Below are 23,589 nucleotides of genomic sequence, written 5' to 3' on the forward strand. Positions count from 1 at the left end.
GGCATTGAAGAGTACGGGCGCCTAGGTCGAGCTGGCTTTGTGACCCAATGTTCTTGATTCAAGTGGGGTTAACAATGCCACCTTCCTAGTAGTGGCTTGCGAGGACTAAGTATAAATATGATGCCTGACCACAAAAAGCGCTCCCCAAAGTGTTAGTTCTCATCTCCATCTCAACAGAAAAAAGGTGAGAGCGAGGGTAGAGAATGCAGGTTCCAAGTTTGGTCTTGGGAACCAGAGGCTGGAACGCAATAGAATAGGAAACCGCCCCCACCTGACGTCCACCTCCACCTGGGCTGCTGGGACGGGGAAAGAGAACGTGAGGCTAGGGTAAGGGCTCGCGAAGACCTGGCGAAGGTGCGCTTGGAGGGGCGGGACGAGCTGAGCGAGACGGCCAGGAAGGACGCGCAGGAAACACGCACAGGGGCGGGGAAAGAGCGGGAGGCTAAGGAAAGGGCGCGCTCGCGGGGGGCGGGGCGCGCTCGCGGGGGGCGGGGCGCGCTCGCGGGGGGCGGGGCGCGCTCGCGGGGGGCGGGGCGCGCTCGCGGGGGGCGGGGCGCGCTCGCGGGGGGCGGGGCGCGCACGAGACCCCTGGGCACCTGACATTGCGCACTGCGGAGAAGCATGGCGTTTCCTCGTTCAGCTGTTCCAGCCCTCAGGTTCTGGGGCTTGCGAGGTGCGCGGGCGTGGACCCGCTGGCCTCGGTTCGTTCCGGGCGGGGGCGGCTGCGGTGCCGGGCGGGGCCCAGGGAGGAGACCGACCCCCTCAGGCGAGCAGGGATGTCAGGCCCCCCTGTGTGGTCAGCGGGACGATTGGAGAACCTGAAAATGGCGAGTCACGGCTCAGGCGGCTCTGAAGGGCGTTCTGGAGTCCCGGACGGCAACGGTTTCTCGTTTCTTCCCAGGGGTATTTTGGACGTGTGTAAACAACACTTAATGTTCATTCTTGACATCCGGACCCCGTTTTAGTTAGATTCTGTTCTGTACCTTTTTTTTCCCACTTAACGTGTTTTGGGGTTACTTCCATTCTAAACCTAAATGCTTTCTCAGTCTTTTATGCTAATCTGTAGAATTCCATTCTTTGGACATTTCATACTTAATTTAACCAGTCTCGTGTTGAAAATGTTTCTAATCTTTAGTTACTACAAATAGTGCTGTGTTGAATAACCTTGTTCGTACTCCACCTTTTGGATAAATCTCTAGTAGTGGAACTCCTGTGTCTACATTTTATTGCCCCACATAAACGTCGTGCAATTAATACTCCCACCAGCATATGTTCATACCCTTCCTCAGGTTCATACACAGGAATTGCACATTTTGAATCCTTGTCTAGAAATCGGACGTACAAGTGGAAAAATCTTAAGACCATAGTTGTTAATCACAGTTGTTAGGAAACTAACTTCATGCCCAATAATGGACAAGTATTTCAGTAAATAGTGGTACATTCACTTAATGCCTTCTTACACAACTACCAAAAATACTGAAGAGTTTTAATAAAGAGATACCAAGGAGGAGTCTTTCTTTCATCCAAGAAACTTATCATCTACCAGACTGTTTCAGGTGCAGTGATGGAGCAGGGGTCAAATTGTTGCCTCCATGGAGCTTATTTCAGTTTCAGAATCTGCAGGCAGTTGTGTGGTTGGGGCATGGCTAAATAGTGACCTTATCAATCAGTAAATCCTTGCCACCACTTGCAGCCCAAACTGGAGGCATGAAGGTACCTGAGAAGAGCAGTTTGCTTGCATAGGCTGTCTACAATTTGAAATTTCTGCCCTTTGAGCTTGTATCTTAGGGGCTCCTGTTTGAAGGTGTCCTTTGTCTCCATTTCCCAAGCAGCATCTGTGCTTGCTCCTCAGCTTATCCCTACTCTCAGTAGATCTCATTCCATGGAGCATTTACTTTAAGTCATACACCTTCAGTATTTTCTAGACGTTTGGTTAAATTCAGTCCATGTGTTTTTCAGTGGCGGACGTTTTACTTGTGTAAATGAGAAGTACACATTAAGTACCCTAAGTGATACCTTGCACTCAACTAGGCACTCAACAATGGGTTTTATTTCAATACCAGCGAGCAACTTTTGAGTTTTCCACAGACACCAACCGGATGTCAAATGTAACTGAACTCTGACTCCGTCAGCCTGGAGACAGCACCAGGTTCCGCAGGTTAGGGGCTCAGTCCCATAGGACGGACATCGCTTCAGCCACTGACCCAGGTCCACTTGTGCTTCTGACCCACTGACTACAGGTCGGAGCTTCCTGTGACCCCTCCTCTGATGTGATTAATTTGCTAGAGCCGCTCACAGAGTTCAAGAAACCGGTGTACTTAGTAGATTGCTAGTTTATTATAAAGGATATTAAAAAGTATGAATGAACAAGCCAATAAAGAGATACCCAGGCTGAGGTTTGGGAGAGTTCCAAATGCAGGAGCCTCTGTCCCTGTGGAGTTTGGGGCCTGGCACGTGGAAGCTTTCTGAACCTCTTGTTTTTGGGTTTTCATGGAGATTCCAACTCTCTAATTGTGGTTGGTTTCCCTGGCAACCATACCCCATCCTTAGGGGATTTCCAATAATCACCTCATTAACATAAACTCAGCCTAGTTGTAAGAGGCTTGTTATGAATAACAGGACACTTATTTCACTTCATAGCTCTGAAGGGATTTCAGGGCCTGAGGCCAAAAGACCAAATACTGTAACAAAAGGTGTTCCCATTGCTCTTAGGAAATTCTAAGGGTTCTGGGACTAAGACTGAAAATATATATTGTTAGATATAGTCAAAGCTATGGTTTTTCCAGTAGTCATATATGGATGTGAGAGTTGGACTATAACGAAAGCTGAGCGCCGAAGAATTGATGCTTTTGAACTGTTTGGAGAAGATTCTTGAGCATCCCTTGGACTGCAAAGCGATCCAAAGAGTCAATCCTGAAGGAAGTCAGTCCTGAATATTCATTGGAAGGACTGATGCTGAAGCTGAAACTCCAATACTTTGGCCACCTGATGTGAAGAACTGACTCACTGGAAAAGACTGAGGCTGGGAAATATTGAAGGCAGGAGTAGAAGGGGGTGACAGAGGATGAGATGGTTGGATGGGGTCACTGACTTGATGGACATGAGTTTGAGCAAGCCTTGGGAGTCGGTGATGGACCGGGAAGCCTGGCGTGCTGCAGTCCATGGGGTTGCAAAGAGACACAACTGAGCGGCTGAACTGAGCTGAATAGATATATATAATTCTAAATCACAGTATCACAACTTTCCTCTGATTCCTTTTGTATTCCCCATAATTTGCATTTGGAAGGAGCACAGAAATGTTTGGTTGAGGACCTTAGGTGAACAGATGTTCTTGACGCCATGTGAAGTGGACATTTAATGGCTGTGGTTGTAGCCAGAGCCATCTTTTCCCTTCCTAACTATGGTTTTCACTGGAAACCCCCCTTCGGAGATTTCATTGATGTACACTCAGGAGAGCTGCCTTGTCTGGTGCTTTTATGGAAGACTTGGGTGGAGGAGAACTTTCCTCAGAATCCATGGGCATCTCTGGAAGAGCATGGGGAGGAGTGGGAAAGCATTGTTTCTCTGCTGTATTTCCTGTACTTTCTGCTGGGAGATTTACAGCTGTGGGTTTTTTCAAAAGACTGTTGGAATAAGCTCTGGCTCCCTTGCTTTTGGCTTTGGCAGCCAAGGCTCAGGGTGCTGAGTGACTTAATGAGGCAATAGTGACTAGGGCTCTGACTCCCCTTTTGGTGCCCTCAGCCCTGCCTTCCCTTGCCAGTTCCTCTTTCTCATTACATACTTTTCTGAGGCCTGTTCTTTGGAAAACCAAGATGATGGTTTGCCAGGAGAGGCATCACAAGTGGACTGAGTGGCCAGTGAGCTCCTGAGTTGCACTGTCATTGACTTCAGAGTGGACTGTGCGAGGCAGCTGTGCAGTGTTACTTCAGGAGGGCAGGGGTGACAGGCCCTAAAGTGAAGAAGGGGAGCCAGAGTTGTCACTCTTCAGAGGAGGGCAAAGGTGACTTCTTACTGGGTTGGGCAGTGGCTTTATGAAGGAGTGGCCTTGGCTCTGGGAGATTCTAGACATGCTGAGGGGTAAAAAGGTCTTTTCAGGTAAAGGAGCTGGGTTTAGAGTGAGTACAAACCAGGAAAAGAGAGGTCTATGAGAGGGAGTAGTGGGCCTGAAACTGTCACTGGGGTGGGGTGTGTGGTGCTAAGATGCTCTGGCGCTGTGGGGTCCGAGGGCATCAGGGAGAACCTCAGCAGCAGGGTGTGAGCAGGTGAGTGTGCAGATTGTGCAGGAGCGAAAGGAAAACCAGAGACAACGGGCAAACAAAGTGAGCTAGGACCACACTCCTGGAAGATAAGCTCTGGATTGTCCTGGCCTGTATCTGAAAATACGCTTTTAGGGTGCTTATTTCTTACCTGTATCACAAATGATAAAATAAATACTCTCTTTCCTCTTTTTGTGTCTGTATTCACTTTAGATTTATCAATCATTTGGGGTGGGTTTTCGTTTCAGTTTGTTTAATCTCTTCCTGTCAGGGTGGAGGGGTCTATACTGAGGGCCGAAGTCCTAGCTGTGGGACATCAGGGCCTTCTGGAAGATGGGCGTGGTGGCTGCCAGCCTTGGGGTGAGAGGCAGATGCTCTGTGGAGTGGGGCTGGCCGTCTTGAACTCTGGACAGGTTGCCAACATGCTACCAGCAGGTGATGAAGTTGTGTAGCTCAGGTAGATGCCAAATGAGGCCCTGAGAGCAGATCAGGCAGTCTGGCGCCTTCAGGCCCGCACTGGGCTCTGCCTGTGCGCCCTGCGGCTGCAGACTTGCCTCAGGTGGACGTGTCCAGGTGCTGCGCCTGTTGTGCAGCTTGTGTTGTCTCTGTCGTCTTTCTGGTGCTTCCTGGTTGTGGAGCCTCTTAGTCCTGATGCCTCTCCGAAGCCTGTGGCATCTTTATTGTGTGTTTTGCTCTTTTTCTCTTGTGGAAGACTATCTCATACTCCAAACAGTTAGTATTGTGAGTGTCTCAGCTCCTGGCTCCTGCAGATGACCTGAGACTCCTGGAGTTTTGCAGGGTAACCCCCAGCTCCAGTCGGCTCTTGCCTTGCCTGGGTTGTTTCATATGTTTGGCTGCTATAAAAAATGAGCAGCCTTCTGAATGGCTGCGAACATAGAAGATGGAGGCTCTGCAGCTGTTTGAATCCCTCGGTGTCAGGATATGAGTGTTTCTTTTTGGAATGGTGTCTTGAACCTACTTAATTAACATTCTGTTAATATTTGGCAAAGATGGGTACAGTAAAGGACAGAAATGGTATGGACCTAACAGAAGCAGAAGATATTAAGAAGCGGTGGCAAGAATACACAGAAGAACTATACAAAAAAGAGCTTCATGACCCAGATAACCACGATGGTGTGATCACTCACCTAGAGCCAGACATCCTGGAAGGTGAAGTCAAGTGGGCCTTAGAAAGCATCACTACGAACAAAGCTAGTGGTAGGCGATGGAATTCCAATGGAACTATTTCAAATCCTAAAAGATGATGCTGTGAAAGTGCTTCACTCAAAATACCAGCAAATTTGGAAAACTCAGCAGTGGCCACAGGACTGGAAAAGGTCAGTTTTCATTCCAATCCCAAAGAAAAGCAACGCCAAAGAATGTTCAAACTACCGCAGAATTGCACTCATCTCACATGCTAGCAAAGGGATGCTCAAAATTCTCCAAGCCAGGCTTCAACAGTACATGAAATGTGAACTTCCATATGTTCAAGCTGGATTTAGAGAAGGCAGAGGAACCAGAGATCAAACTGGTTTGATCATCATCAAAAAAGCAAGAGAGTTCCAGGAAAACATTTACTTCTACTTTATTGACTATGCCAAAGCCTTTGACTGTGTGGATCACAGCAAACTTGTAGAAAATTCTTAAAGAAATGGAAATACCAGACCCACCTTACCTGCCTCCTGAGAAATCTGTATGCAGGTCAAGAAGCAACAGTTAGAACTGGACATGGAACAACAGACTGGTTCCAAATTGGGAAAGGAGTACGACAAGGCTGTATATTGTCACCCTGCTTATTTAACTTATGTGCAGAGTACATCATGTGAAATGCCAGGCTGGATGAAACTCTAGCTGGAATCAAGATTGCCAGGAGGAATATCAAGAACCTCAGATATGCAGATGATACCACCCTTATGACAGAAAGGGAAGAAGAAATAAACAGCCTCTTGATGAAAGTGAAAGAGGAGAGTGAAAAAGTTGGCTTAAAGCTCAATATTCAGAAAACGAAGATCATGGCGTCTGGTCCCATCACTTCATAGCAAATAGATGGGGAAACAATGGAAACAGTGAGAGACTTTATCTTTTTTGGGGCTCCAAAATCACTTCAGATTGTGACTGCAGCCATGAAATTAAAAGACATTTGTTCCTTGGAAGAAAAGCTATGACCAACCTAGACAGCATATTAAAAAGCAGAGATGTTACTTTGCCGACAAAGGTCTGTTTAGTCAAAGCTATGGTTTTTCCAGTAGTCATGTTTGGATGTGAGAGTTGAACTATAAAGAAAGCTAAGTGCCAAAGAATTGATGCTTTTGAACTGTGGTGTTGGAGAAGACTCTTGAGAGTCCCTTGGACTGCAAAGAGATCCAGCCAGTTCAATCCTAAAGGAAATTAGTCCTGAATATTCATTGGAAGGACTGATGCTGTAGCTGAAACTCCAATACTATGGCCACCTGATGCGAAGAACTGACTCATTGGAAAAGACCCTGATGCTGGGAAAGATTGAAGGCGGGAGGGGAAGGGGATGACAGAGGATGAGATGGTTGAATGGCATCACCGACTCAATGGACATGAGTTTGAGCAAGCTCCAGGAGTTGGTGATGGACAGGGAAGCCTGGCGTGCTGAAGTCAGTGGGGTCACAAAAAATCGGATGTGGCTAAGTGACTGAACTGAATATTTGGCGTAAAGTCTGAGATGTTTAATTTGCTTTAAATGTCACTGAGTATTTGTCACATCCTTTCTATGTTAGGGTGTATGGCTCTGCAGAGAGCATCCCCAGATGTCTTAGCTCTAGCTTGAGCCTTCACTAGCTTTTGATAACAGGAATTGTGAAATGATACTTTTCTGAATTGCACAGTTCCCATTAACCTGAAATTTTTGCTCCCAAATAGATCTTGATTTCAGAGTTTCTGTTTTATCCCACGATAAGAAAGATGGTCGTTTGTGGGGTGGGAAGGAAGTGTAGTCATTCTTAGTGGTGGGGTTGGTGGAAGGCAGACATTGCTCATTCTTGCCGGCATCAGCTCGATTATCATCGGTTACCTGGCTGCTCTCCTTTTCTATCAGTATTCCAGGTGGAGGATGGTCCATATCTTGTTTTGCTGGTGCCTCAAGTGACACTGGAGGGGGAGGCCACAGTCAGAAGAAGTTTCTCCTGCAGGACATCGCTGAGCTGATTAAGACCAGAGCCTGCCAGAAGGTGGTGGTCATGGTGGGGGCCGGCATCAGCACACCCAGCGGCATCCCAGACTTCAGGTGCCTTGCACTCCCAGAGCTCGTCCCACAGCTCCCTCCACTCCCTGCTGTCTCTTGAATGGCTCAGAGCCTCTCGCTTCTCTCTGCAGGTCTCCAGGGGTTGGCTACTACAGCATCCTCCAGCAGTACAAGCTCCCCTACCCTGAGGCCATTTTTGAGCTCTCCTTTTTCTTTCATGACCCCAAGCCATTTTTCACTTTCGCCAAGAAGCTGTACCCTGGGAACTATAGGCCCAATGCTACTCACTACTTCCTCCGATTGCTACACGAGAAGGGGCTGCTTCTGCGGCTCTACACCCAGAACATCGACGGGCTCGAGAGAGGTGAGCCTTGCTCCTGTTCCACACCTTTTCACTCCCGCAGGGAAGGCTCAGGTGCCTGTTTCTAGGTAGGGCTGAGGCCTAGTTCTTATTCCCCATCCTTGTGGCTGATTTTGACCCAAGAAGTTTTGCCATCATCTCCAGCAAAAATGTCCTCTTTGTGTCTTAAGTATCACTGTTAGGACCTCATTGGTGGACCCACTTTCTAGGTCGTGAGTTTGGGATGGAGCTAAAGTTGACATTGGGAGCTTCTGGTTTTGTTGATCTGATGGTTTTCTTTTTTCACGTTTTCATTATGGAATTTTTTAAGCACACAGTGAGATGTATGTGATGAATGCTCATGGCCTCGTTATCTCATCATGGCCAGGCCTGTTTAACCTGTGTCCTACCCCCATCTTCTCTCACCCCTGAGTATTTTGAAGCAAATACTCTTATCATAAATTTAATCTATAAATCCAGCAATGGGTATCTTTAGAAGGTAAAGACTTCTAAAACACAACCGTGATATCATTATCACAGAAAGAAGTCACTAACAGTTCCTTAATGTCAAATTCAGTGTGGTGGTTTCTTGACTGTACCTAGATGGTGGCCACGCGCAGTGACTCGTGGGTCCTGCTGACCTCTGGCCGTGCGCCCTGCAGAAGCAGTTGCTGGGCCTTTTCTTTTCTGCAGTTGCTGACAGGCAGCTCTCAGCAAGCCAGTGGCAGCTCAGCCAGGCTACAGATGCGTTGTGAATTGAAAAAAGGAGCTGTCTCAACTCCAGAAAAATGTTTACTTGCTAGAAGGACTCTACAACTTGGAACCGCATAGGCAGTGGGGATGATCTCTTTCCTGGAAATGCAGCAGCGCAGGCTTGTGGGAAGTGGGAGTGTGCGGCTGTGACCTTCACATGTGTAGAGTGGGGACGGTGGGGACATGGCAGCAAGAACCAGGTCTTCACACCAGTGGCCTTCCAAAGCTCATGGTGGTAACAGAACTTGCACGATAAGTCACCTTTTGTTTGTTTTTCCACAGGTTTTTGGAAATGTATTTATATTAGCAGTATTTTCTTACTCTTGGTGTCTGTAGCATAGAAAATGTTTTTCTTGGTTGGGTGTAATTTGATCTAGACTTACGTCAAATGTTTTTCTACTGCGTTTTCACAGGCTTTTTTTTGCTATTCATTAATTAAAAAAAAGTCCATACATTAACATGAATCAGCCATAGGTATATATGCGTCTGCTCCCTCTTGAGCCTCCCTCCCGCCTCCTGCCCCTGTAGGTTGCCACGGACGCCCGGCTGAGCTCCCCGAGTCATACAGGGAGCTATAAGAAGGAATGCGTCTGAGAGCGGGTTCTCACCGGCGGCCCAGTGTACAGTAGTGGCGTGTGTGTTTCCATGCCGCTCTCTCCATCTGTCCCATCCTCTCCTCCTCACCCTGTGTCCCTAAGTCTGTTCTTTATGTCTGCATCTCCACTGCTGCCCTGTAAATAGGTTCATCAGGACCATCGTTCTGGATTCCATATACATGCATTAATATATGATATTTGTTTTTCTGATTTACTTCACTGTATAATAGGCTCTAGGTCCATCCACCTCGTTAGCACTGACTCCAACACATCCCTTGTTATAGCTAGTACTCCACTGTCTGCATGTACCACAGCTGCTTTATCCACTCGTCTGTCGATGGGCATCTGGGTTGCTTCTGTGTCCTAGCTATTTGTAGATGGTGGTGCAGTGAACATTGAGGTACTTGTGTCTTTTCAGTTATAGTTTCTCAGAGTTTATGCCCAGCAGTGGGACTGTTGGGTCATACGGTAGTTTTATTCAGTTTTTTAGGAATCTCCATATTGTTTTCCATAGTGGCTGTATCAATGTACATTCCCACCAACTGTGTAAGAGGGTTCCCTTTCCCCTACATCCTCTCCAGCATTTATTGTTTGTAGATTTTTTTGATGATGGCCATTCTGACTGGTGTGAGGTGGTATCTCATTGTAGTTTTGGTTTGCAGTTTTTTAGTTATGAGTGATGCTGAGTATCTTTTTATGGGCTTCCCTGGTGGCTCAGATGGTGAAGAATCTGCCTGCCATGCAGGAGACTGGGTTTGATCCTTGAGTTGGGACAGTCCCCTGGAGAAGGGAATAGCAGCCCATTCCAGTATTCTTGCCTGGGAAATCCAATGGACAGAGGCTTCTGGTGGGCTATAGTCCATAGGGTTGCAAAAAGTACCAGACACAACTGAGCAACTCACACACACACACACACACACACACACACTTACGAGCTATGTTGATAATTTTTTCCACGTGCTGTTAGACAGACTTTGTTTTAACTGTGATTTGGCTCCTTGTCAGAACCTCGTCACGGAGCTTATTCTGACCAGCGGGCTTTTGTCTGTGGGTTGTAGAGGTAAGGCTTCCACGGAGGGCTGAGGCTTCTCCTGGGGGCCTGCCACGCCCAGAGGTGACACTGAGGGGCTTGCGTCCCCGCCCCAGAGGCAGCAGCACTTACCTTCAGTTTGAATTTCAGCATCTGGCATCCCTGACTCAAAGCTCGTTGAAGCTCATGGATCCCTTGCCTCTGCCACCTGCACCGTCTGCCGAAGACCCTACCCAGGGGAGGACTTCTGGGTAAGTTGTCACAGAGACTTCTTTTCCTCTGCACTTCTCACTGGGAGTAACCTTGAGAAGTGGTATTTTATAAGCATTGTGTTGGAAGGACAACAGAACAGTAATACTATGAAAATGATTTTCTTAAATTTTAAAATAAAAAATCAATATTTACTTGTCAAAATTAAGGCAGTACAGACAACAAGGATTTACTGTACAGCACAGGGAACTATATTCAGTATCTTTGATAACCTATAAGGGAAAAGAATAAAAAGAATATACACACATATGTGTGTATAGTTGAATCACTTTGCTATCAGCTGTACTTCAGTTATTTTTTAATGTGCAAGTCCTAACTCCCAGTATCTATAAATATAAACTTATTGGGCCATAGGATATTTGTAGATTAAAAAAAATTAAGCAAATACAAAATATGTAGGGAAAAGTGAATCTGCCTTCTGACAGTTCCTGTAGCCCATTGGATACGTGTGTGTATATATAAACATACATGCACATTTCTGTGTACCTACACCCACACACAATTAGTTTTTTCCATTAATGGGATAACTAATATTCACATTGCTTTGTCCCTGAGCAAAATTTCATAGATACCTTGTGTCAGTAACTACAGCTCCGCTTACTGTTTTTGGTTAACTATAGAGCGTTGCTATTGTTCATTTGCTATGTCGTGTCTGACTCTTTGTGATACCATGGACTGCAGCACGCCAGGATTCCCTGTCCTTCACTATCTCCCAGAGTTGGCTCAAACTCATGTCCCTTGAGTCACTGATGCCATCCAACCATCTCATCCTCTGTTGCCCCTTCGCTTCCTGCCCTCAATCTTTCCTTGCCTCAGGGTCTTTTCCAATGAGTCAGTTCTTTGCATCAGGTGGCCAAACTTTAGAGCTTCAGCTTAGCATCAGACCTTCCAATGAGTATTCAGGGTTGATCTCCTTTAGGATTGACTGGTTTGATCTCCTTGCTGTCCAAGGGACGCACGAGAGTCTTGTCTAGCACCACAGTTTGAAAGCATCAATTCCTCAGAGCTCAGCCTTCTTTATGGTCCAACTCTCACATCTGTACATGACTACTGGAAAAACCATAGCTTTGACTATATGGACTTTTGTTGGCAAAGTGATGTCTCTGCTTTCTAATACGCTGTTTAGGTTTTTCATAGCTTTTCTTCCAAGGAGCAAGTGTCTTTTAATTTCATGGCTGCAGTCACCATCCACAGTGATTTTTGAGCTCAAGAAAAAAAAGTCTGTCACTGTTCCATTTTTTTCCCCATCTATTTGCCGTGAAGTGATGGGACTAGATGCCATGATCTTAGTTTTCTGAATGTTGAGTTTTAAGCCAGCTTTTTCACAACACAGAGCCTTGATGTACTCCTTTCCCAATTTTGAACCAGTCCATTGTTTCATGTATGGTTCAAACTGTTGCTTCTTGACCTGCAAACAGGTTTCTCAGGAGGCAAGTAAGGTGGTCTGATATCCCCATCTCTTTAAGAATTTTCCACAGTTTGTTGTGATCCATACAGTCAAAGGCTTTAGTGTGGTCAGTTAAACAGAAGTAGATGTTTTTCTGGAATTACCTTGATTTCTCTGTGATACAACGGATATTAGCAATTTGATCTCTGGTTCCTTTGCCTTTTCTAAATCCAGCTTATACATCTGGAATTTCTCTGTTCACGTATTATTGCAGCCTAACTTGAAGGATTTTGAGCATTACTTTGCTGGCATGTGAAATGAGCGCAATTGTATGTTAATTTGAGCATTCTTTGGCAAAGCATTTCTTTGGGATTGGAATGAAAACTTAATCTTTTCCAGTCCTGTTGCCACTGCTGAGTTTTCTAGATCTTCTGGCATATTGAGTCTGGCTAATGTTTTGTCAATTTTGTTTATCTTCTCAAAGAACCGGCTTTTAGTTTTATTAATCTTTACTATTTTTTCTTTCATTTTTTTTCATTTATATGATTTATTTCCATACTAATTTTTTTTGTTCTTCTTTTTTGAGTTGTTTTAGGTGTAATGTTAGGCTATCTATTCGATGTTTTTCTTGTTTTTTAGAGGTAGGATTGTATTGCTACAGACTTCTCTCTTAGAACTGCTTTTGCTGCATCCCATAGGCTTTGAGTTGTTGTGTTTTCATTGTCATTTGTTTTCAGAAATTTTTTGATTTCCCTTTTGATTTCTTCAGTAACCTGTTGCTTATTTAGAGATGTGTTGTTTAATCTCCAAGTGTTTCTTACAGTTTTTTTCTTGTAGTTGATATCTAGTCTCATGGCATTGTGGTCGGAGAAGATGCTTGATACGATTTCAATTTTCTTAAATTTACTGAGATTTGATTTGTGACCCAAGATATGGTCTGTCCTGGAGAATGTTCCATGTCCACATGAGAAGAAGGTGTATTCTTCTGCATTTGGATGGAGTGTCTTGAGGAGATCAGTGAGATCCATCTCATCTAATGTATCCTTTAAGACTCATGGTTCCTTATTAGTTTTCTGTTTTGATGATGTGTCCACTGGTGTGAGCAGGGTGGTAAAGTCTCCTGCTTTCGGTTTCTGCCTTTACGTCTGTTGGTGTTTGTCTTACGTACTGCGGTGCTCCTGTGTTGGGTGCAGAGGTATTTACAGTTGTTATGTCTTCCTCTTGGGTCGATCCCTTGATCATTATGCAGTGTCCTTCCTTATCTCTTGTAATACACTTTATTTTAAGGTCTGTTTTATCTAATATGAGGATTGCTCCTCCAGCTTTCTTTTGCTTCCCATTTGTGTGGAATATATTTTTCCATCCTCTCCCTTTCAGTCTCTGTGTGTCTTCAGGTCTGAAGTGGGTTTCTTGGAGACAGCATATGTATGGGTCTTGTTTTTGTACCCATTCAGCCAGTCTTGTCTTTTGGTTGGAGCATTTAATCCATTTTCCTTTAAAGTAATTATTGATACGTATGTTCCTATTGCCATTTTCTTAATTGTTTGGGGTTGATTTTTATCTTTTTTCTTCTATTTCTTGACTATATAAATCCTTTTAACATTTGTTGTAAAGCTGGTTTGGTGGTACTGAATTCACTTAACTTTTGCTTGTGTGAAAAGCCTTTTATTTCTCCATCAATTTTGAATGAGATCCTCGCTGGGCACAGTGGTCTTGGTTGTTGATGTTTCCCTTTCGGTACTTTAAACATATCCTGCCATCCCTTCTGGCCTGCAGAGTTTCTGCTGAAAGATCAGCTATTAAACATATGGGGTTTCCCTTGTATGTTACTTGTTGCTTTTCCCTTGTTGCTTTTAATGTTCTTTCTTTGAGTTTAGTCTTTGTTAGTTTGATTAGTGTGTGTCTTGGTGTGTTTCTCCTTTTGTTTATCCTGTATGGGACTCTTTGTGCCTCTTGGACTTGATTGACAATTTTCTCATATCCTTTCTTTTTCTCTTCTTCTTCTGGGACCCCTATAATTTGAATGTTGGTGCATTTGAGATCGTCCCAGAGGTCTCTAAGACTATCCTCAGTTCTTTTCATTCTTTTTACTTTATTCTGCTCTTCAGAAGTTATTTCCACCATTTTATCTTCCGGCTCACTGATTCATTCTTCTGCTTCAGATTTTCTGCTATTGGTTCCTTCCAGGGTATGTTTAATTTCAGTAATTGCGTTGTTTGTTCCTGTATGTTTATTCTTTAATTCTTCTAGGTCTTTGTTAATTGACTCTTGCATTTTCTCCATTTTGTTTTCAAGGTTTTTGATCATCTTTGCTATAATTATTCTGAATTCTTTTTCAGGTAGTTTGCCTATTCCCTCTTCATTTATTTGGACTTCTGTGTTTCTAATTTGTTCCTTCATCTGTGTAGTATTTCTCTGACTTTTCATTATTTTCTTTTAACTTATTGTGTTTAAAGTCTCTTTTTCCCAGGCTTCAGTGTTGAATTCTTTCTTCCTTTTGGTTTCTGCCCTCCTAAGGTTGGTCCAGGGGTTTGTGTAAGCTTCCCATAGGGTGAGATATGCGCTGAGTCTTTTCTTTTTGTTGTCTGTTTGTTTTTCCTCTGCTGGGCAAGGCTGAGTGAGGTGGAGTCCTGTCTGCTGACGGCTGGGTTTGTACTTTTGCTTTGTTTGTTGCTTAGATGCGGCGCCCCGCACAGGGCGCTCCTGGTGGTTGGGTGATGCCGGGTCTTATGTTCAGGTGGTTTCCTTTGTGTGAGTTCTCGCTATTTGAAACGCCCTAGGGTTAGTTCTCTGTTAGTCTAGCGTCTTGGAGTCAGTGTTCCACACCAAAGGCTCAGGGCTTGATCTTCAGTGCCGTCTCAGAGAGGGCCTGGATGGAGGAGGACCGGCAGGCCAAAGCCGGGGGCCTGTAACACACAGTCTGGGAGAGTTCCCACGTGGACGCTGGAGGACCTCACACAGCGGCCTGGGCTAAAGGCAGGCAAGCACCGTGTCTCCTGTCCTCTAGACAGTGGTTCATCCAAGTGTGATCGCCAGACCTGCAGCCTTGGGCTCCTGTGAGCACGTGTTGGTGTCCCTGTGCTGTGCTTTAGATTCCACATACAGGTGATATCATATGGTATTCAGTTTCCTCTGTCTGACTTCGCTTAGTATTATGATCTCTAGCTCCATCCATGTTGCTGCAAATGGCATTATTTAATTCTTTTTAATGGCTGAGTAATATACCATCGTGTATATATATACCATATCTTTTTAATCTTAGAATGGCTTTTTTTTTTTTAAGTAGAGTAAGGTAGAGTGGAAAATCTTAAATAAAGGTGAAACTGAAATAATGACATGGCACAGAATCCTGTCTTTTTTTAATTGAGATGAATTCACATAACATAAAATTAACCATTTTAAAGTCTACACTTTATTGGTATTTAGTATTTTCACTGTATTGTGCAAACACCACCTCTGTCTACTTCTGGAGTATTTTCATCACCCCCCAGGAAAACCCTGTATCCAGTAATCAGTCAACCTTAATTCCCTCCCTGAACCCAAGCCCTTAGCAACCACAGATCTTTATGATTATTCTTATTATTTTATTGAAGTATAGTCAAACTAGTCAATCCTAAAGGAAATCAACCCTAAATATTCATTGGAAGGACGGATGCTGATGCTGCAACTCCAATATTTTGGCCATCTGATACATGAAGAGCCAACTCATCGGAAAAGACCCTGATGCTGGCAAAGACTGGGGGCAGGAGGAGAAGGGGGCAACGGGCTGAGATGGTTGGATGGCATCATAGACTCAATGAACAGGAGTTTGTGCAAACTCCAGGAGATGGTGAGGGTCAGGGAAGCCTGGCGTGCTGCAGTCCATGGGGTTGCAGAGAGTGGCCACGACTGAGTGACTGAACGACGAATAGCAGTAGCTGGTTGGCAGTGTTGTTAGTTTCAAGTGTACAGCACAGGGATTCAGTTTATATGTGTGGATCTCTTTCAGACTCTTTTCCCATGTAGGTTATCACAGATTATGAGTTCCCTGTGCTATATAGTAGGTCCTTGTTGGTTATCTGTTTTATGTTTTACATTTAGTAGTGTGTATATTTTAAACTCCTGATTAATTCTCCCTACCACAGTTCCTCATTGGTAACCATAAATTTGTTTTTGAAATCTGTGTCTTTTTTTGTTTTGTAAATAAGTTCATTTGTATCATATAAAAAATTGGATTCCATATACGAGGGACACTACCTGATACGTGTCTGCGTCTGACTCAGTATGATAATCTCTAGGTTCATCTATGGTGCTGCAGATATCATTATTATTCTTTTTTAATGGTTGAGTTATATTCCGTTTGTGTGTGTGTGCCACATCTTCTTTATCCATTGCTCTGTCATTGTGTCAGTGTTTCATTTAGGTTGGCGATCATAATTTTGCCTTTTCCAGAACGTCGTAGAGTTGGAATAACACAGTGTGCGGCCTTCTTGTTGACTTCTTTCACTTAGCGTTATGTATTTAAGGTTCTGCCATGTCTTTTCATGGCCTGATCGCTGTTTTTTTTTTTTTGAGGCTGAGTTGAAAAAGTTGGCTTAAAGCTCAACATTCAGAAAACTAAGATCATGGCATCTGGTCCCATCACTTCATGGCAAATAGATGGGGAAACAGTGGAAACAGTATCAGACTTTATTTTGGGGAGGCTCCAAAATCACTGCAGATGGTGATTGCAGCCATGAAATTAAAAGATGCTTAGTCTTTGGAAGGAAAGTTATGACCAACCTAGATAGCATATTTAAAAGCAGAGACATTACTTTGCCAACAGAGGTCCGTCTAGTCAAGGCTATAGTTTTTCCAGTAGTCACGTATGGATGTAAGAGTTGGACGGTGAAGGAAGCTGAGTGCCCAAGAATTGATGCTTTTGAACTGTGGTGTTGGAGAAGACTCTTGAGAGTCCCTTGGACTGCGAGGAGATCCAACCAGTCCATCCTAAAGGAGATCAGTCCTGGGTGTTCATTGGAAGGACTGATGCCGAAGCTGAAACTCCCAATACTTTGACCACCTCATGCAAAGAGTTGACTCATTGGAAAAGACCCTAATGCTGGGAAGGATTGGAGGCAGAAGGAGAAGGGGATGACAGAGGATGAGATGGCTGGATGGGCATCACTGACTTGATGGACATGGGTTGGGGATGGACTCCGGGAGTTGGTGATGGACAGGGAGGCCTGGCGTGCTGTGATTCATGGGGTCACAAAGAGTCGGACACGACTGAGCGACTGAACTGAACTGAATATTCCATTGTCTGGATGTAACACAGTTTGTTTATCCATTGGCCTACTAAAGGACACCTTGGTTAATTCCAGGTTTGGTAATTATGAGTAAAGTTGTTACAAACATCCACATGCAGGTTTTCTGTGGATGTGTTTTCAGCTCTTTGGGTAAATACCAGGCACTGTGACTGCTGACCCTGTGCTAAGACTGTGTTTAGTCTGTGTCTTCCAAAGTGGCCGCCCCATTTTGCATTTCTAGCCACAGTGAATGTGAGTTCCTGTTGCTCTGCATCAACAACACTTGGTGTTGATTTTGGCCGTTCTTGTAGGGGGATAGTGGTATCTCATTGTTTTAATTTGCAGTTTCCTAGTGACACATAACAGAGAAGGCAATGGCACCCCACTCCAGTACTCTTGCCTGGAAAATCCCATGGATGGAGGAGCCTGGTAGGCTGCGTTCCATGGGGTCGCTGAGAGTCGGACATGACTGAGCGACTTCACTTTCATGCATTGGAGATGGAAATGGCACCCACTCCAGTGTTCTTGCCTGGAGAACCCCAGGGACGGGGGAGCCTGGTGGGCTGCCGTCTATGGGGTCGCAGAGTCGTATGGGGTCACAGAGTCGGACATGACTGAGTGACTTAGCAGCAGCAGTAGCAGCAGTGACATATAATGTGGAAGTTGTTTCTTATACTCATTTGCCATCTGTATCTTTTTTGGTGAGGTCTTGGGCCCATTTTTAAATTGAGTTGCCTATTTTCTTATTGCTGAGCTTTAAGAATTCTTTGCATTATCAGATTTGTCTTCTGCAAGTATTCTCTCCTAGTCTGTGACTTCTCTCATCCTCTTGACGTTGTCTTTCACAGAGGAGAAGTTTTTCATTTTAATGAAGTCTGATTTACCATGTTTTCCTTTCCGTGATCATCTTTTTCCGTATTGTATTGGCTAGTCTGAGTCTCCTGCTTTCTGTATAAACTTGGGAAGCACTTTCGTTCTTCTCTGACTATCTGAGAGCTCCTGTCTGGGGGGTTTCACGCTTCACTTTGTCTCCATGTTGTTGTTCGGCCCTCAGTTGTGTCTGACTCTTTGTGACCCTCTGGGCTTCTGTAGAGCTTTCTGAATCTGTAGTTTGATATCGTCTTCATTTTTGCTTAAAAAAACCCAAGCCCTCAGTCATGGTAATTCCTCTGGACAGTGGCTGCCCCACGCATGTGGACCTTGTATTCCCTCTTTAGACCCTGGGTTAAAACCTCTGAGATGGGCTCACGCTCTGCCCAGAAGCCTTGGCCACTCTTTTCTGCGTCCTGTCTTGTTCCCCTGGGTGCTGCATTCTGAGTCTTCCTCCTGATCTACTTTCCAGTTGATTGATACACTGTTCTTCCATAGAGGATAAAGCCCCTCCACTGAGCTTTAATTTTCAGTACTGTACATTTTATTACTTCAAGTCCTATCTGGTTCCTTTCCAAATCCACTGCAATACTTTGTATAGCTTTTTATCTCCAACAAGTATTTCAAACCTGTCCTTTAAAAAATTTAAGCATAATACAGTTTTTATGTGGATCTGCTAATATCTAAAGTCTTTGAACAGTCTGTTTCTTTTGTCTGTTGTTTCTGCTGCTCCTTACTGGGTTCAGCCTGCAAAAACAAATTTGCATTAGCAGTAAAGGTTTACCTTATAAGGCAAGTGTCTTTTCCCTTAGTTTCCTCTTCTGATGTCTAGCCCAAGCATGAACAAGTGTAGCAGGATATGACGACTCACACTGCTCCACCGTGGCCTGCAAGTAGGAGGTCTGTGGATGGTGTTGAGAGTCGTGACTCCAGCCAGTGAGTTCAAGCTGACCTGAATGTCTTCAGGGCTAAGGTCACGTCAGGATCGCTTCAGCTGAAATCAGGGACAAATTTATACAGTCGTTTTCACTGACTAACACCTGTTGTAAGCCAGATACCTACAGAGTGCTGCTGAGGACTATCTAAGTAGTACAGTTGACTTTGAACATGGGTTTGAACTGTGTGGGTCCACTCATACGTGGATTTTTAAGAAAATAACTGTGAACTCTGGGACTATATGATCCACAGCTGATTGAATCACGATACAGAACCACAGATATGGAGGAACCATGTGTACAGAGGGCTTAACCTACATTTTGTGCAGATTTCAGTTGTGCAAAGGGTTGTTGCCCTGGCCCCTGCATTGTTTGAGGGTCAGCTGGGTTTTCTCACCAGCTGAGTGTCTCTGACAAGCGCTCCTGCAGAGTGCAGAGCATAGTGTTCAGTGTGTCAGATGTCACGTAGTATCCAAGATCTGCTTTCAAATACTGCGACCTCAAAACAAAAAACTTACTGCCATCTCCCCAGACTCTGGGGGCTGTATGAGATAAAGCTGGCAGTGTTAATAGCTGCTGAAGCCGGGTTCTCCATACACAGGGCCTCACTGTGCTACCGTCTCGCTGTTGGGACTGTCTGACGCGTCCTCAGTGAGAAGTTGGTTTTCCCTTTTCAAGTGTGCCGTGTGGTTCCCTTGGCCCACTCTCTCCGTGTCACCAGGCCGACGTGATGGTGGACAGGGTCCCCCGCTGCCCCGTCTGCTCTGGCGTCACGAAGCCTGACATCGTGTTCTTCGGGGAGCCGCTGCCTGCTAGGTTCCTGCTGCATCTGGCTGACTTCCCCATGGCAGACCTGCTGCTCATCCTTGGGACCTCCCTGGAGGTTTGTCAGCATGCCTAATGGTGCACAGATGTGTGGGGAGGAGGCTAGCGAGACAAGGCAGAGGAAGTGAGGGCTGGTGGGACACTCTGGGGCCCTACCTTTGGAATATGAGTGGATTCATCATGTGAGGAAGCAGTGGTGTTCCAGGCCGAGAGAGCAGCAGTCTGCGTGGGAGGACGGGGGAAAGGAAGGTGTCCAGAGTGTGGGTGGGCACGACGCGTGAGGGCAAAGATGTCAGGCAGGAGCAGGCTTCCAAGGTGACATCTATCACAGAGACCGATTTTCTGTAGAAGCAGTGAAACCAGGGGTGTATCTGGTCATCCTTGAGATCAGAGAGATCTGGGAACAGGATGAATTGAGCACATGTCCAGGAGGCTGAGCATAGTCACACTTGGGGACTGTGCGAGATGGCAGGGGGAGGAGGGCTGGACTTCGAGCCTGGCGTCTCGAGGACTTTAAGAGGGAGGTGTCTGTCTCTCCTGTGGGAGGTCAGGGCCTTTGCTGAGGAGTCTGGATTGGGGTTGCTGAATTCAGTTCTGCACATGCGTTTGAGGTGCTTGGGAGATGCATCTGGACTGGACGTTCAGGAAACTTCTAAAGGCTGTGATGAGACCCTGAAGGCACTGTGCCTGACTGGATTCAGGCACTACGGGGGCAGAGGGGCCAGAAAGACCTGTGCCCAGGCCTCCAACCAGCTAGAGACCCAGAGCTGTGTGTGTTTTCCCTGAGTTTGCCAGGCCCTGTTGTAGCGGGTGCCTCGGGAGCCCCTCAGTGGCGGTCCCTCTGAGGGTCGGGCACTTGCCCTCAGGGAGCAGGAACAGATAGATGGGCTGTCATGTCCCTGGTGAGCCGGGAGAAGACACTGCGTGGACGGGGAGGGCAGGTGAGATGGTGTGGGTGAACTTCAGCAGGGAGACTGCAGGAGCCAGGAGAGCAAGGGGCGTGGATGAGAGGCAGGCTCCGGGGAGGGGGAGACGCAAGGCTGCTGAGACCAAGCAGCAGGAGCGCTAGCGCAGAAGTGAAGCGGTGCCGGGTTTTCTCCGTATCCACGGTCTCACCTTGGTCAGGCAGTACCTCCAGGGCCTCAGGGACTGTGGCACAAAGGTCCTGAGGGCCTGGGAAAGTGGGCACCCGCTCCTCATGTTTGGGCAATTTTTCAGGTGGAACCTTTTGCCAGCTTGTCCGATGCTGTGCGGAGCTCGGTGCCCCGACTGCTCATCAACCGGGACTTGGTGGGGTCCTTGGCTAGGAATCCTCGGGGCAGGGACGTGGCCCAGCTGGGGGATGTGGTCCATGGTGTGAAAAGGCTGGTGGAGCTTCTCGGCTGGACAGACGACATCCAGGACCTCATCCAGAGGGAAACTGGAAAGGTATGGCCTGCTGCACGGTCACAGGAGGGGTCTCTTCTGCTCCGGGGTCTGGTTGACCTCGAGCAGAGCCCTGTTTGGCTAACACTGTCGCAGTAACAGGTAATGTTGCTGTTAACTCCACACCAGGCACCTCCGGGCCGTCTGTGTGCTTATTACTGGGGTGCTCTGATTCTTATTCCCGCCATTTAGACATGCAGAAACTGCCACCTCGTGCCTGCTCTGAGGGCCGATGAGGGTCCAGGCTCACGGGGCTGTCGTTCTACAATCATCACACTTCAGCTCTTTGTACCCTAAGCTGAAGGAGCACCACACAGCTTCAGGCTAAGATGTGGTTCTCAAGTTCTCTGAACCAGTATGGGATGATGCTTTTAGGACAGTGTGAGAGCCATTGACTTATCTACTGGCGGTAGTAAGCCAGAGCCTTCATTGCTCTAGATATCAAACCTCCTACAAGTGAAGTTTCCCATGAGAATCAGTTGGCACGCATAGCCTTCACGTGAGGGGTTATTTTCTACAGGGGCAGCATTACACGTTGCAGCCCGTCTCTCAAGAGGATTGTTCACGATTACAGCCGGGTGTAGCACTGCCCCAGGTGGACCTCACCGGAGCGCTCACGGCTTCGTCTCGGGAAACCTCCCTGCCTTTGGCTGTGCCCTGCCTCAGGGCTTCAGCGCCACGGGTCGGCCCTTTCATCTCCACTGGCAAAAGCCCCCAGCCTCTGGCTATAATAGGCTATTTTCTTACCAGTTTGGACCAAAGTGAGCATATGAGGCTTTCTAAGGCTATGAGAACTTGCAGTATATGTTTTCATGGAGTTAGACATCATTGCCCCTCAATCCAGAGTCTGGCTCTTAAGGATTAGCTAAAGGGTGGTGTCACTTCTCAGTTCACTGGAGGAAATAAAGACCATCGTGTCTGTCACACTGCTGTATCACCTAGTAAAGTCCAGCTAACACGACGCTTTCACTTTGTCTCCAGAGGAACAGTAGCAGATGCCTCACTCACAGGGGAGTAGAGGCCTCGGTCATATCCACTTGGCAGCTTACACAGGAGCCTTTCCTTACCTAGGGACTGACTTCCTCCTTTCATATAGTCACAAGTCAAGTAGTCGCTATGGGCTTTTGGAATTAGTCCTAAAGGATTTGACCTGAGCCATTTTCTAGTTCCAGAGAAATTTGTGTACTGTTATGATTTTAGGGGTTTATTTTAAAAGAGTTGCTGCCCAAGAGTAAACACTAAGGGGTGAATGGAAGTGAAAGGTGGATCTCTTCCAAATAGTGAATGTTCTTGAGCACGTGCGCCTCAGTATGTCTGTACTGGTTACTTAAGCAAAGCCCTACTAGCCGCCCAGTTTTGCCCAGCCCTGCTTGGCATCATCTTAACTTGGCTGCATAGCATTTGCAGACAGAAAAGCTTCCGTTTCACGGAACTTTGATTCCAGGCCCTCGCACGTGCCCAGTGTTTTCAGTAACCGACCTCCTCTTTGTGTTCCAGTTTGATGGCTGGGACAGACTGTGAGGAACGCCTCTCACACCAGAGGTTACTTGGGAGTCACCGCCCATTTCTGATGAAGACTTCTGCTGATGAAGAAGAGCTCGGGCACGTTTACAAATTGTGGCTGAACCAGGACACGCCACCTGAGGCTGCCCCTGGAGTGTCTTCCCGGGTTGTAACCCCGTGCACTCAGGGCCACTCGCCACAGATTGACGGCGCTGCCTGGGCTGACGTTGCTGTTTAACTCTTCATGCTGCTGAAGCTCTCAATGTCAGAAGCTTTCTCCTGATGGCGAATCTCTTGAATCAGACTGCCTAGAACCCCAAGTTGGGATCCATGTGAAGGGCAGGATCAACATCTGTCCACTGGGGTGAGCAGCTGCAGCCGCCTTCTGGGAGTGGGTCTGGGTCCCAGGTAACGCGCTAGTCTTCTGGCCTCTTTAGTAGGCTTATTTTTAGTCTGTCCTTCTTTTCCGGCATGAAATAAATTTTAATGTAGAAACTGGGCATCCCTTCATTTTTGTCACCTAAACGGGACAGGAATGTGGAAACTTCGAGGTGTGGGTGTTTCTCCTCTACTGCCTGAGGACTGAGAACATCTGTCCCTGAATTCATCCACAGGCCCTTCAGAGCACCCCACACACCCTTGTCCCTGATGCCTTTCACGTCAACCCCAGAAACTCATCTGTTTCAGACCATTCTAGCAGCCTTCCCGCCCAACCAGGCCTTTTTCCATTAATGCTGCTTGAATTAACCTCTAAGACAGAAGGCATCGCTCACTTGTTAACAGCCACACTGCTGTCTGGGCAGAACCTACTGGGATCTTCCTGCTTTGGCACAGGCCCTGTCTGGGGCTGTCCCCAGGCCCAGCTCCTGCCCCTCAGTGTTCCGTCCTTCTTGGAGTCTTATCTCCCCATTGGATCCCTGG

The 23,589-nt window shown here is 46.4% G+C and overlaps 1 protein-coding gene across 6 annotated transcripts; it reads left to right on the plus strand.

The window, feature by feature from the left end:
* Positions 1 to 23,163, plus strand: SIRT3 (sirtuin 3). 6 transcript variants are annotated; one of them, XM_061407625.1, is made up of 7 exons: positions 1 to 184; positions 7,321 to 7,509; positions 7,599 to 7,831; positions 10,337 to 10,437; positions 19,637 to 19,798; positions 20,959 to 21,168; positions 22,663 to 23,163. In XM_061407625.1, exons 2-7 carry the CDS (start codon positions 7,463 to 7,465, stop codon positions 22,684 to 22,686), a joined length of 777 nt encoding a protein of 258 aa, XP_061263609.1. In that variant the 5' UTR covers positions 1 to 184; positions 7,321 to 7,462; the 3' UTR covers positions 22,687 to 23,163. The 6 variants fall into 6 exon arrangements, with proteins under 6 accessions (XP_061263609.1, XP_061263607.1, XP_061263608.1 ...); XM_061407623.1 differs by lacking the exon at positions 1 to 184 and adding an exon at positions 571 to 701; XM_061407627.1 differs by lacking the exon at positions 1 to 184 and adding an exon at positions 580 to 673.
* Positions 23,164 to 23,589: the final 426 nt, after the last annotated feature.

Source organism: Bos javanicus, chromosome 29 (genome assembly GCF_032452875.1).
Source record: "Bos javanicus breed banteng chromosome 29, ARS-OSU_banteng_1.0, whole genome shotgun sequence".
In the NCBI taxonomy this organism is placed as follows: Eukaryota; Metazoa; Chordata; class Mammalia; order Artiodactyla; family Bovidae; genus Bos; species Bos javanicus.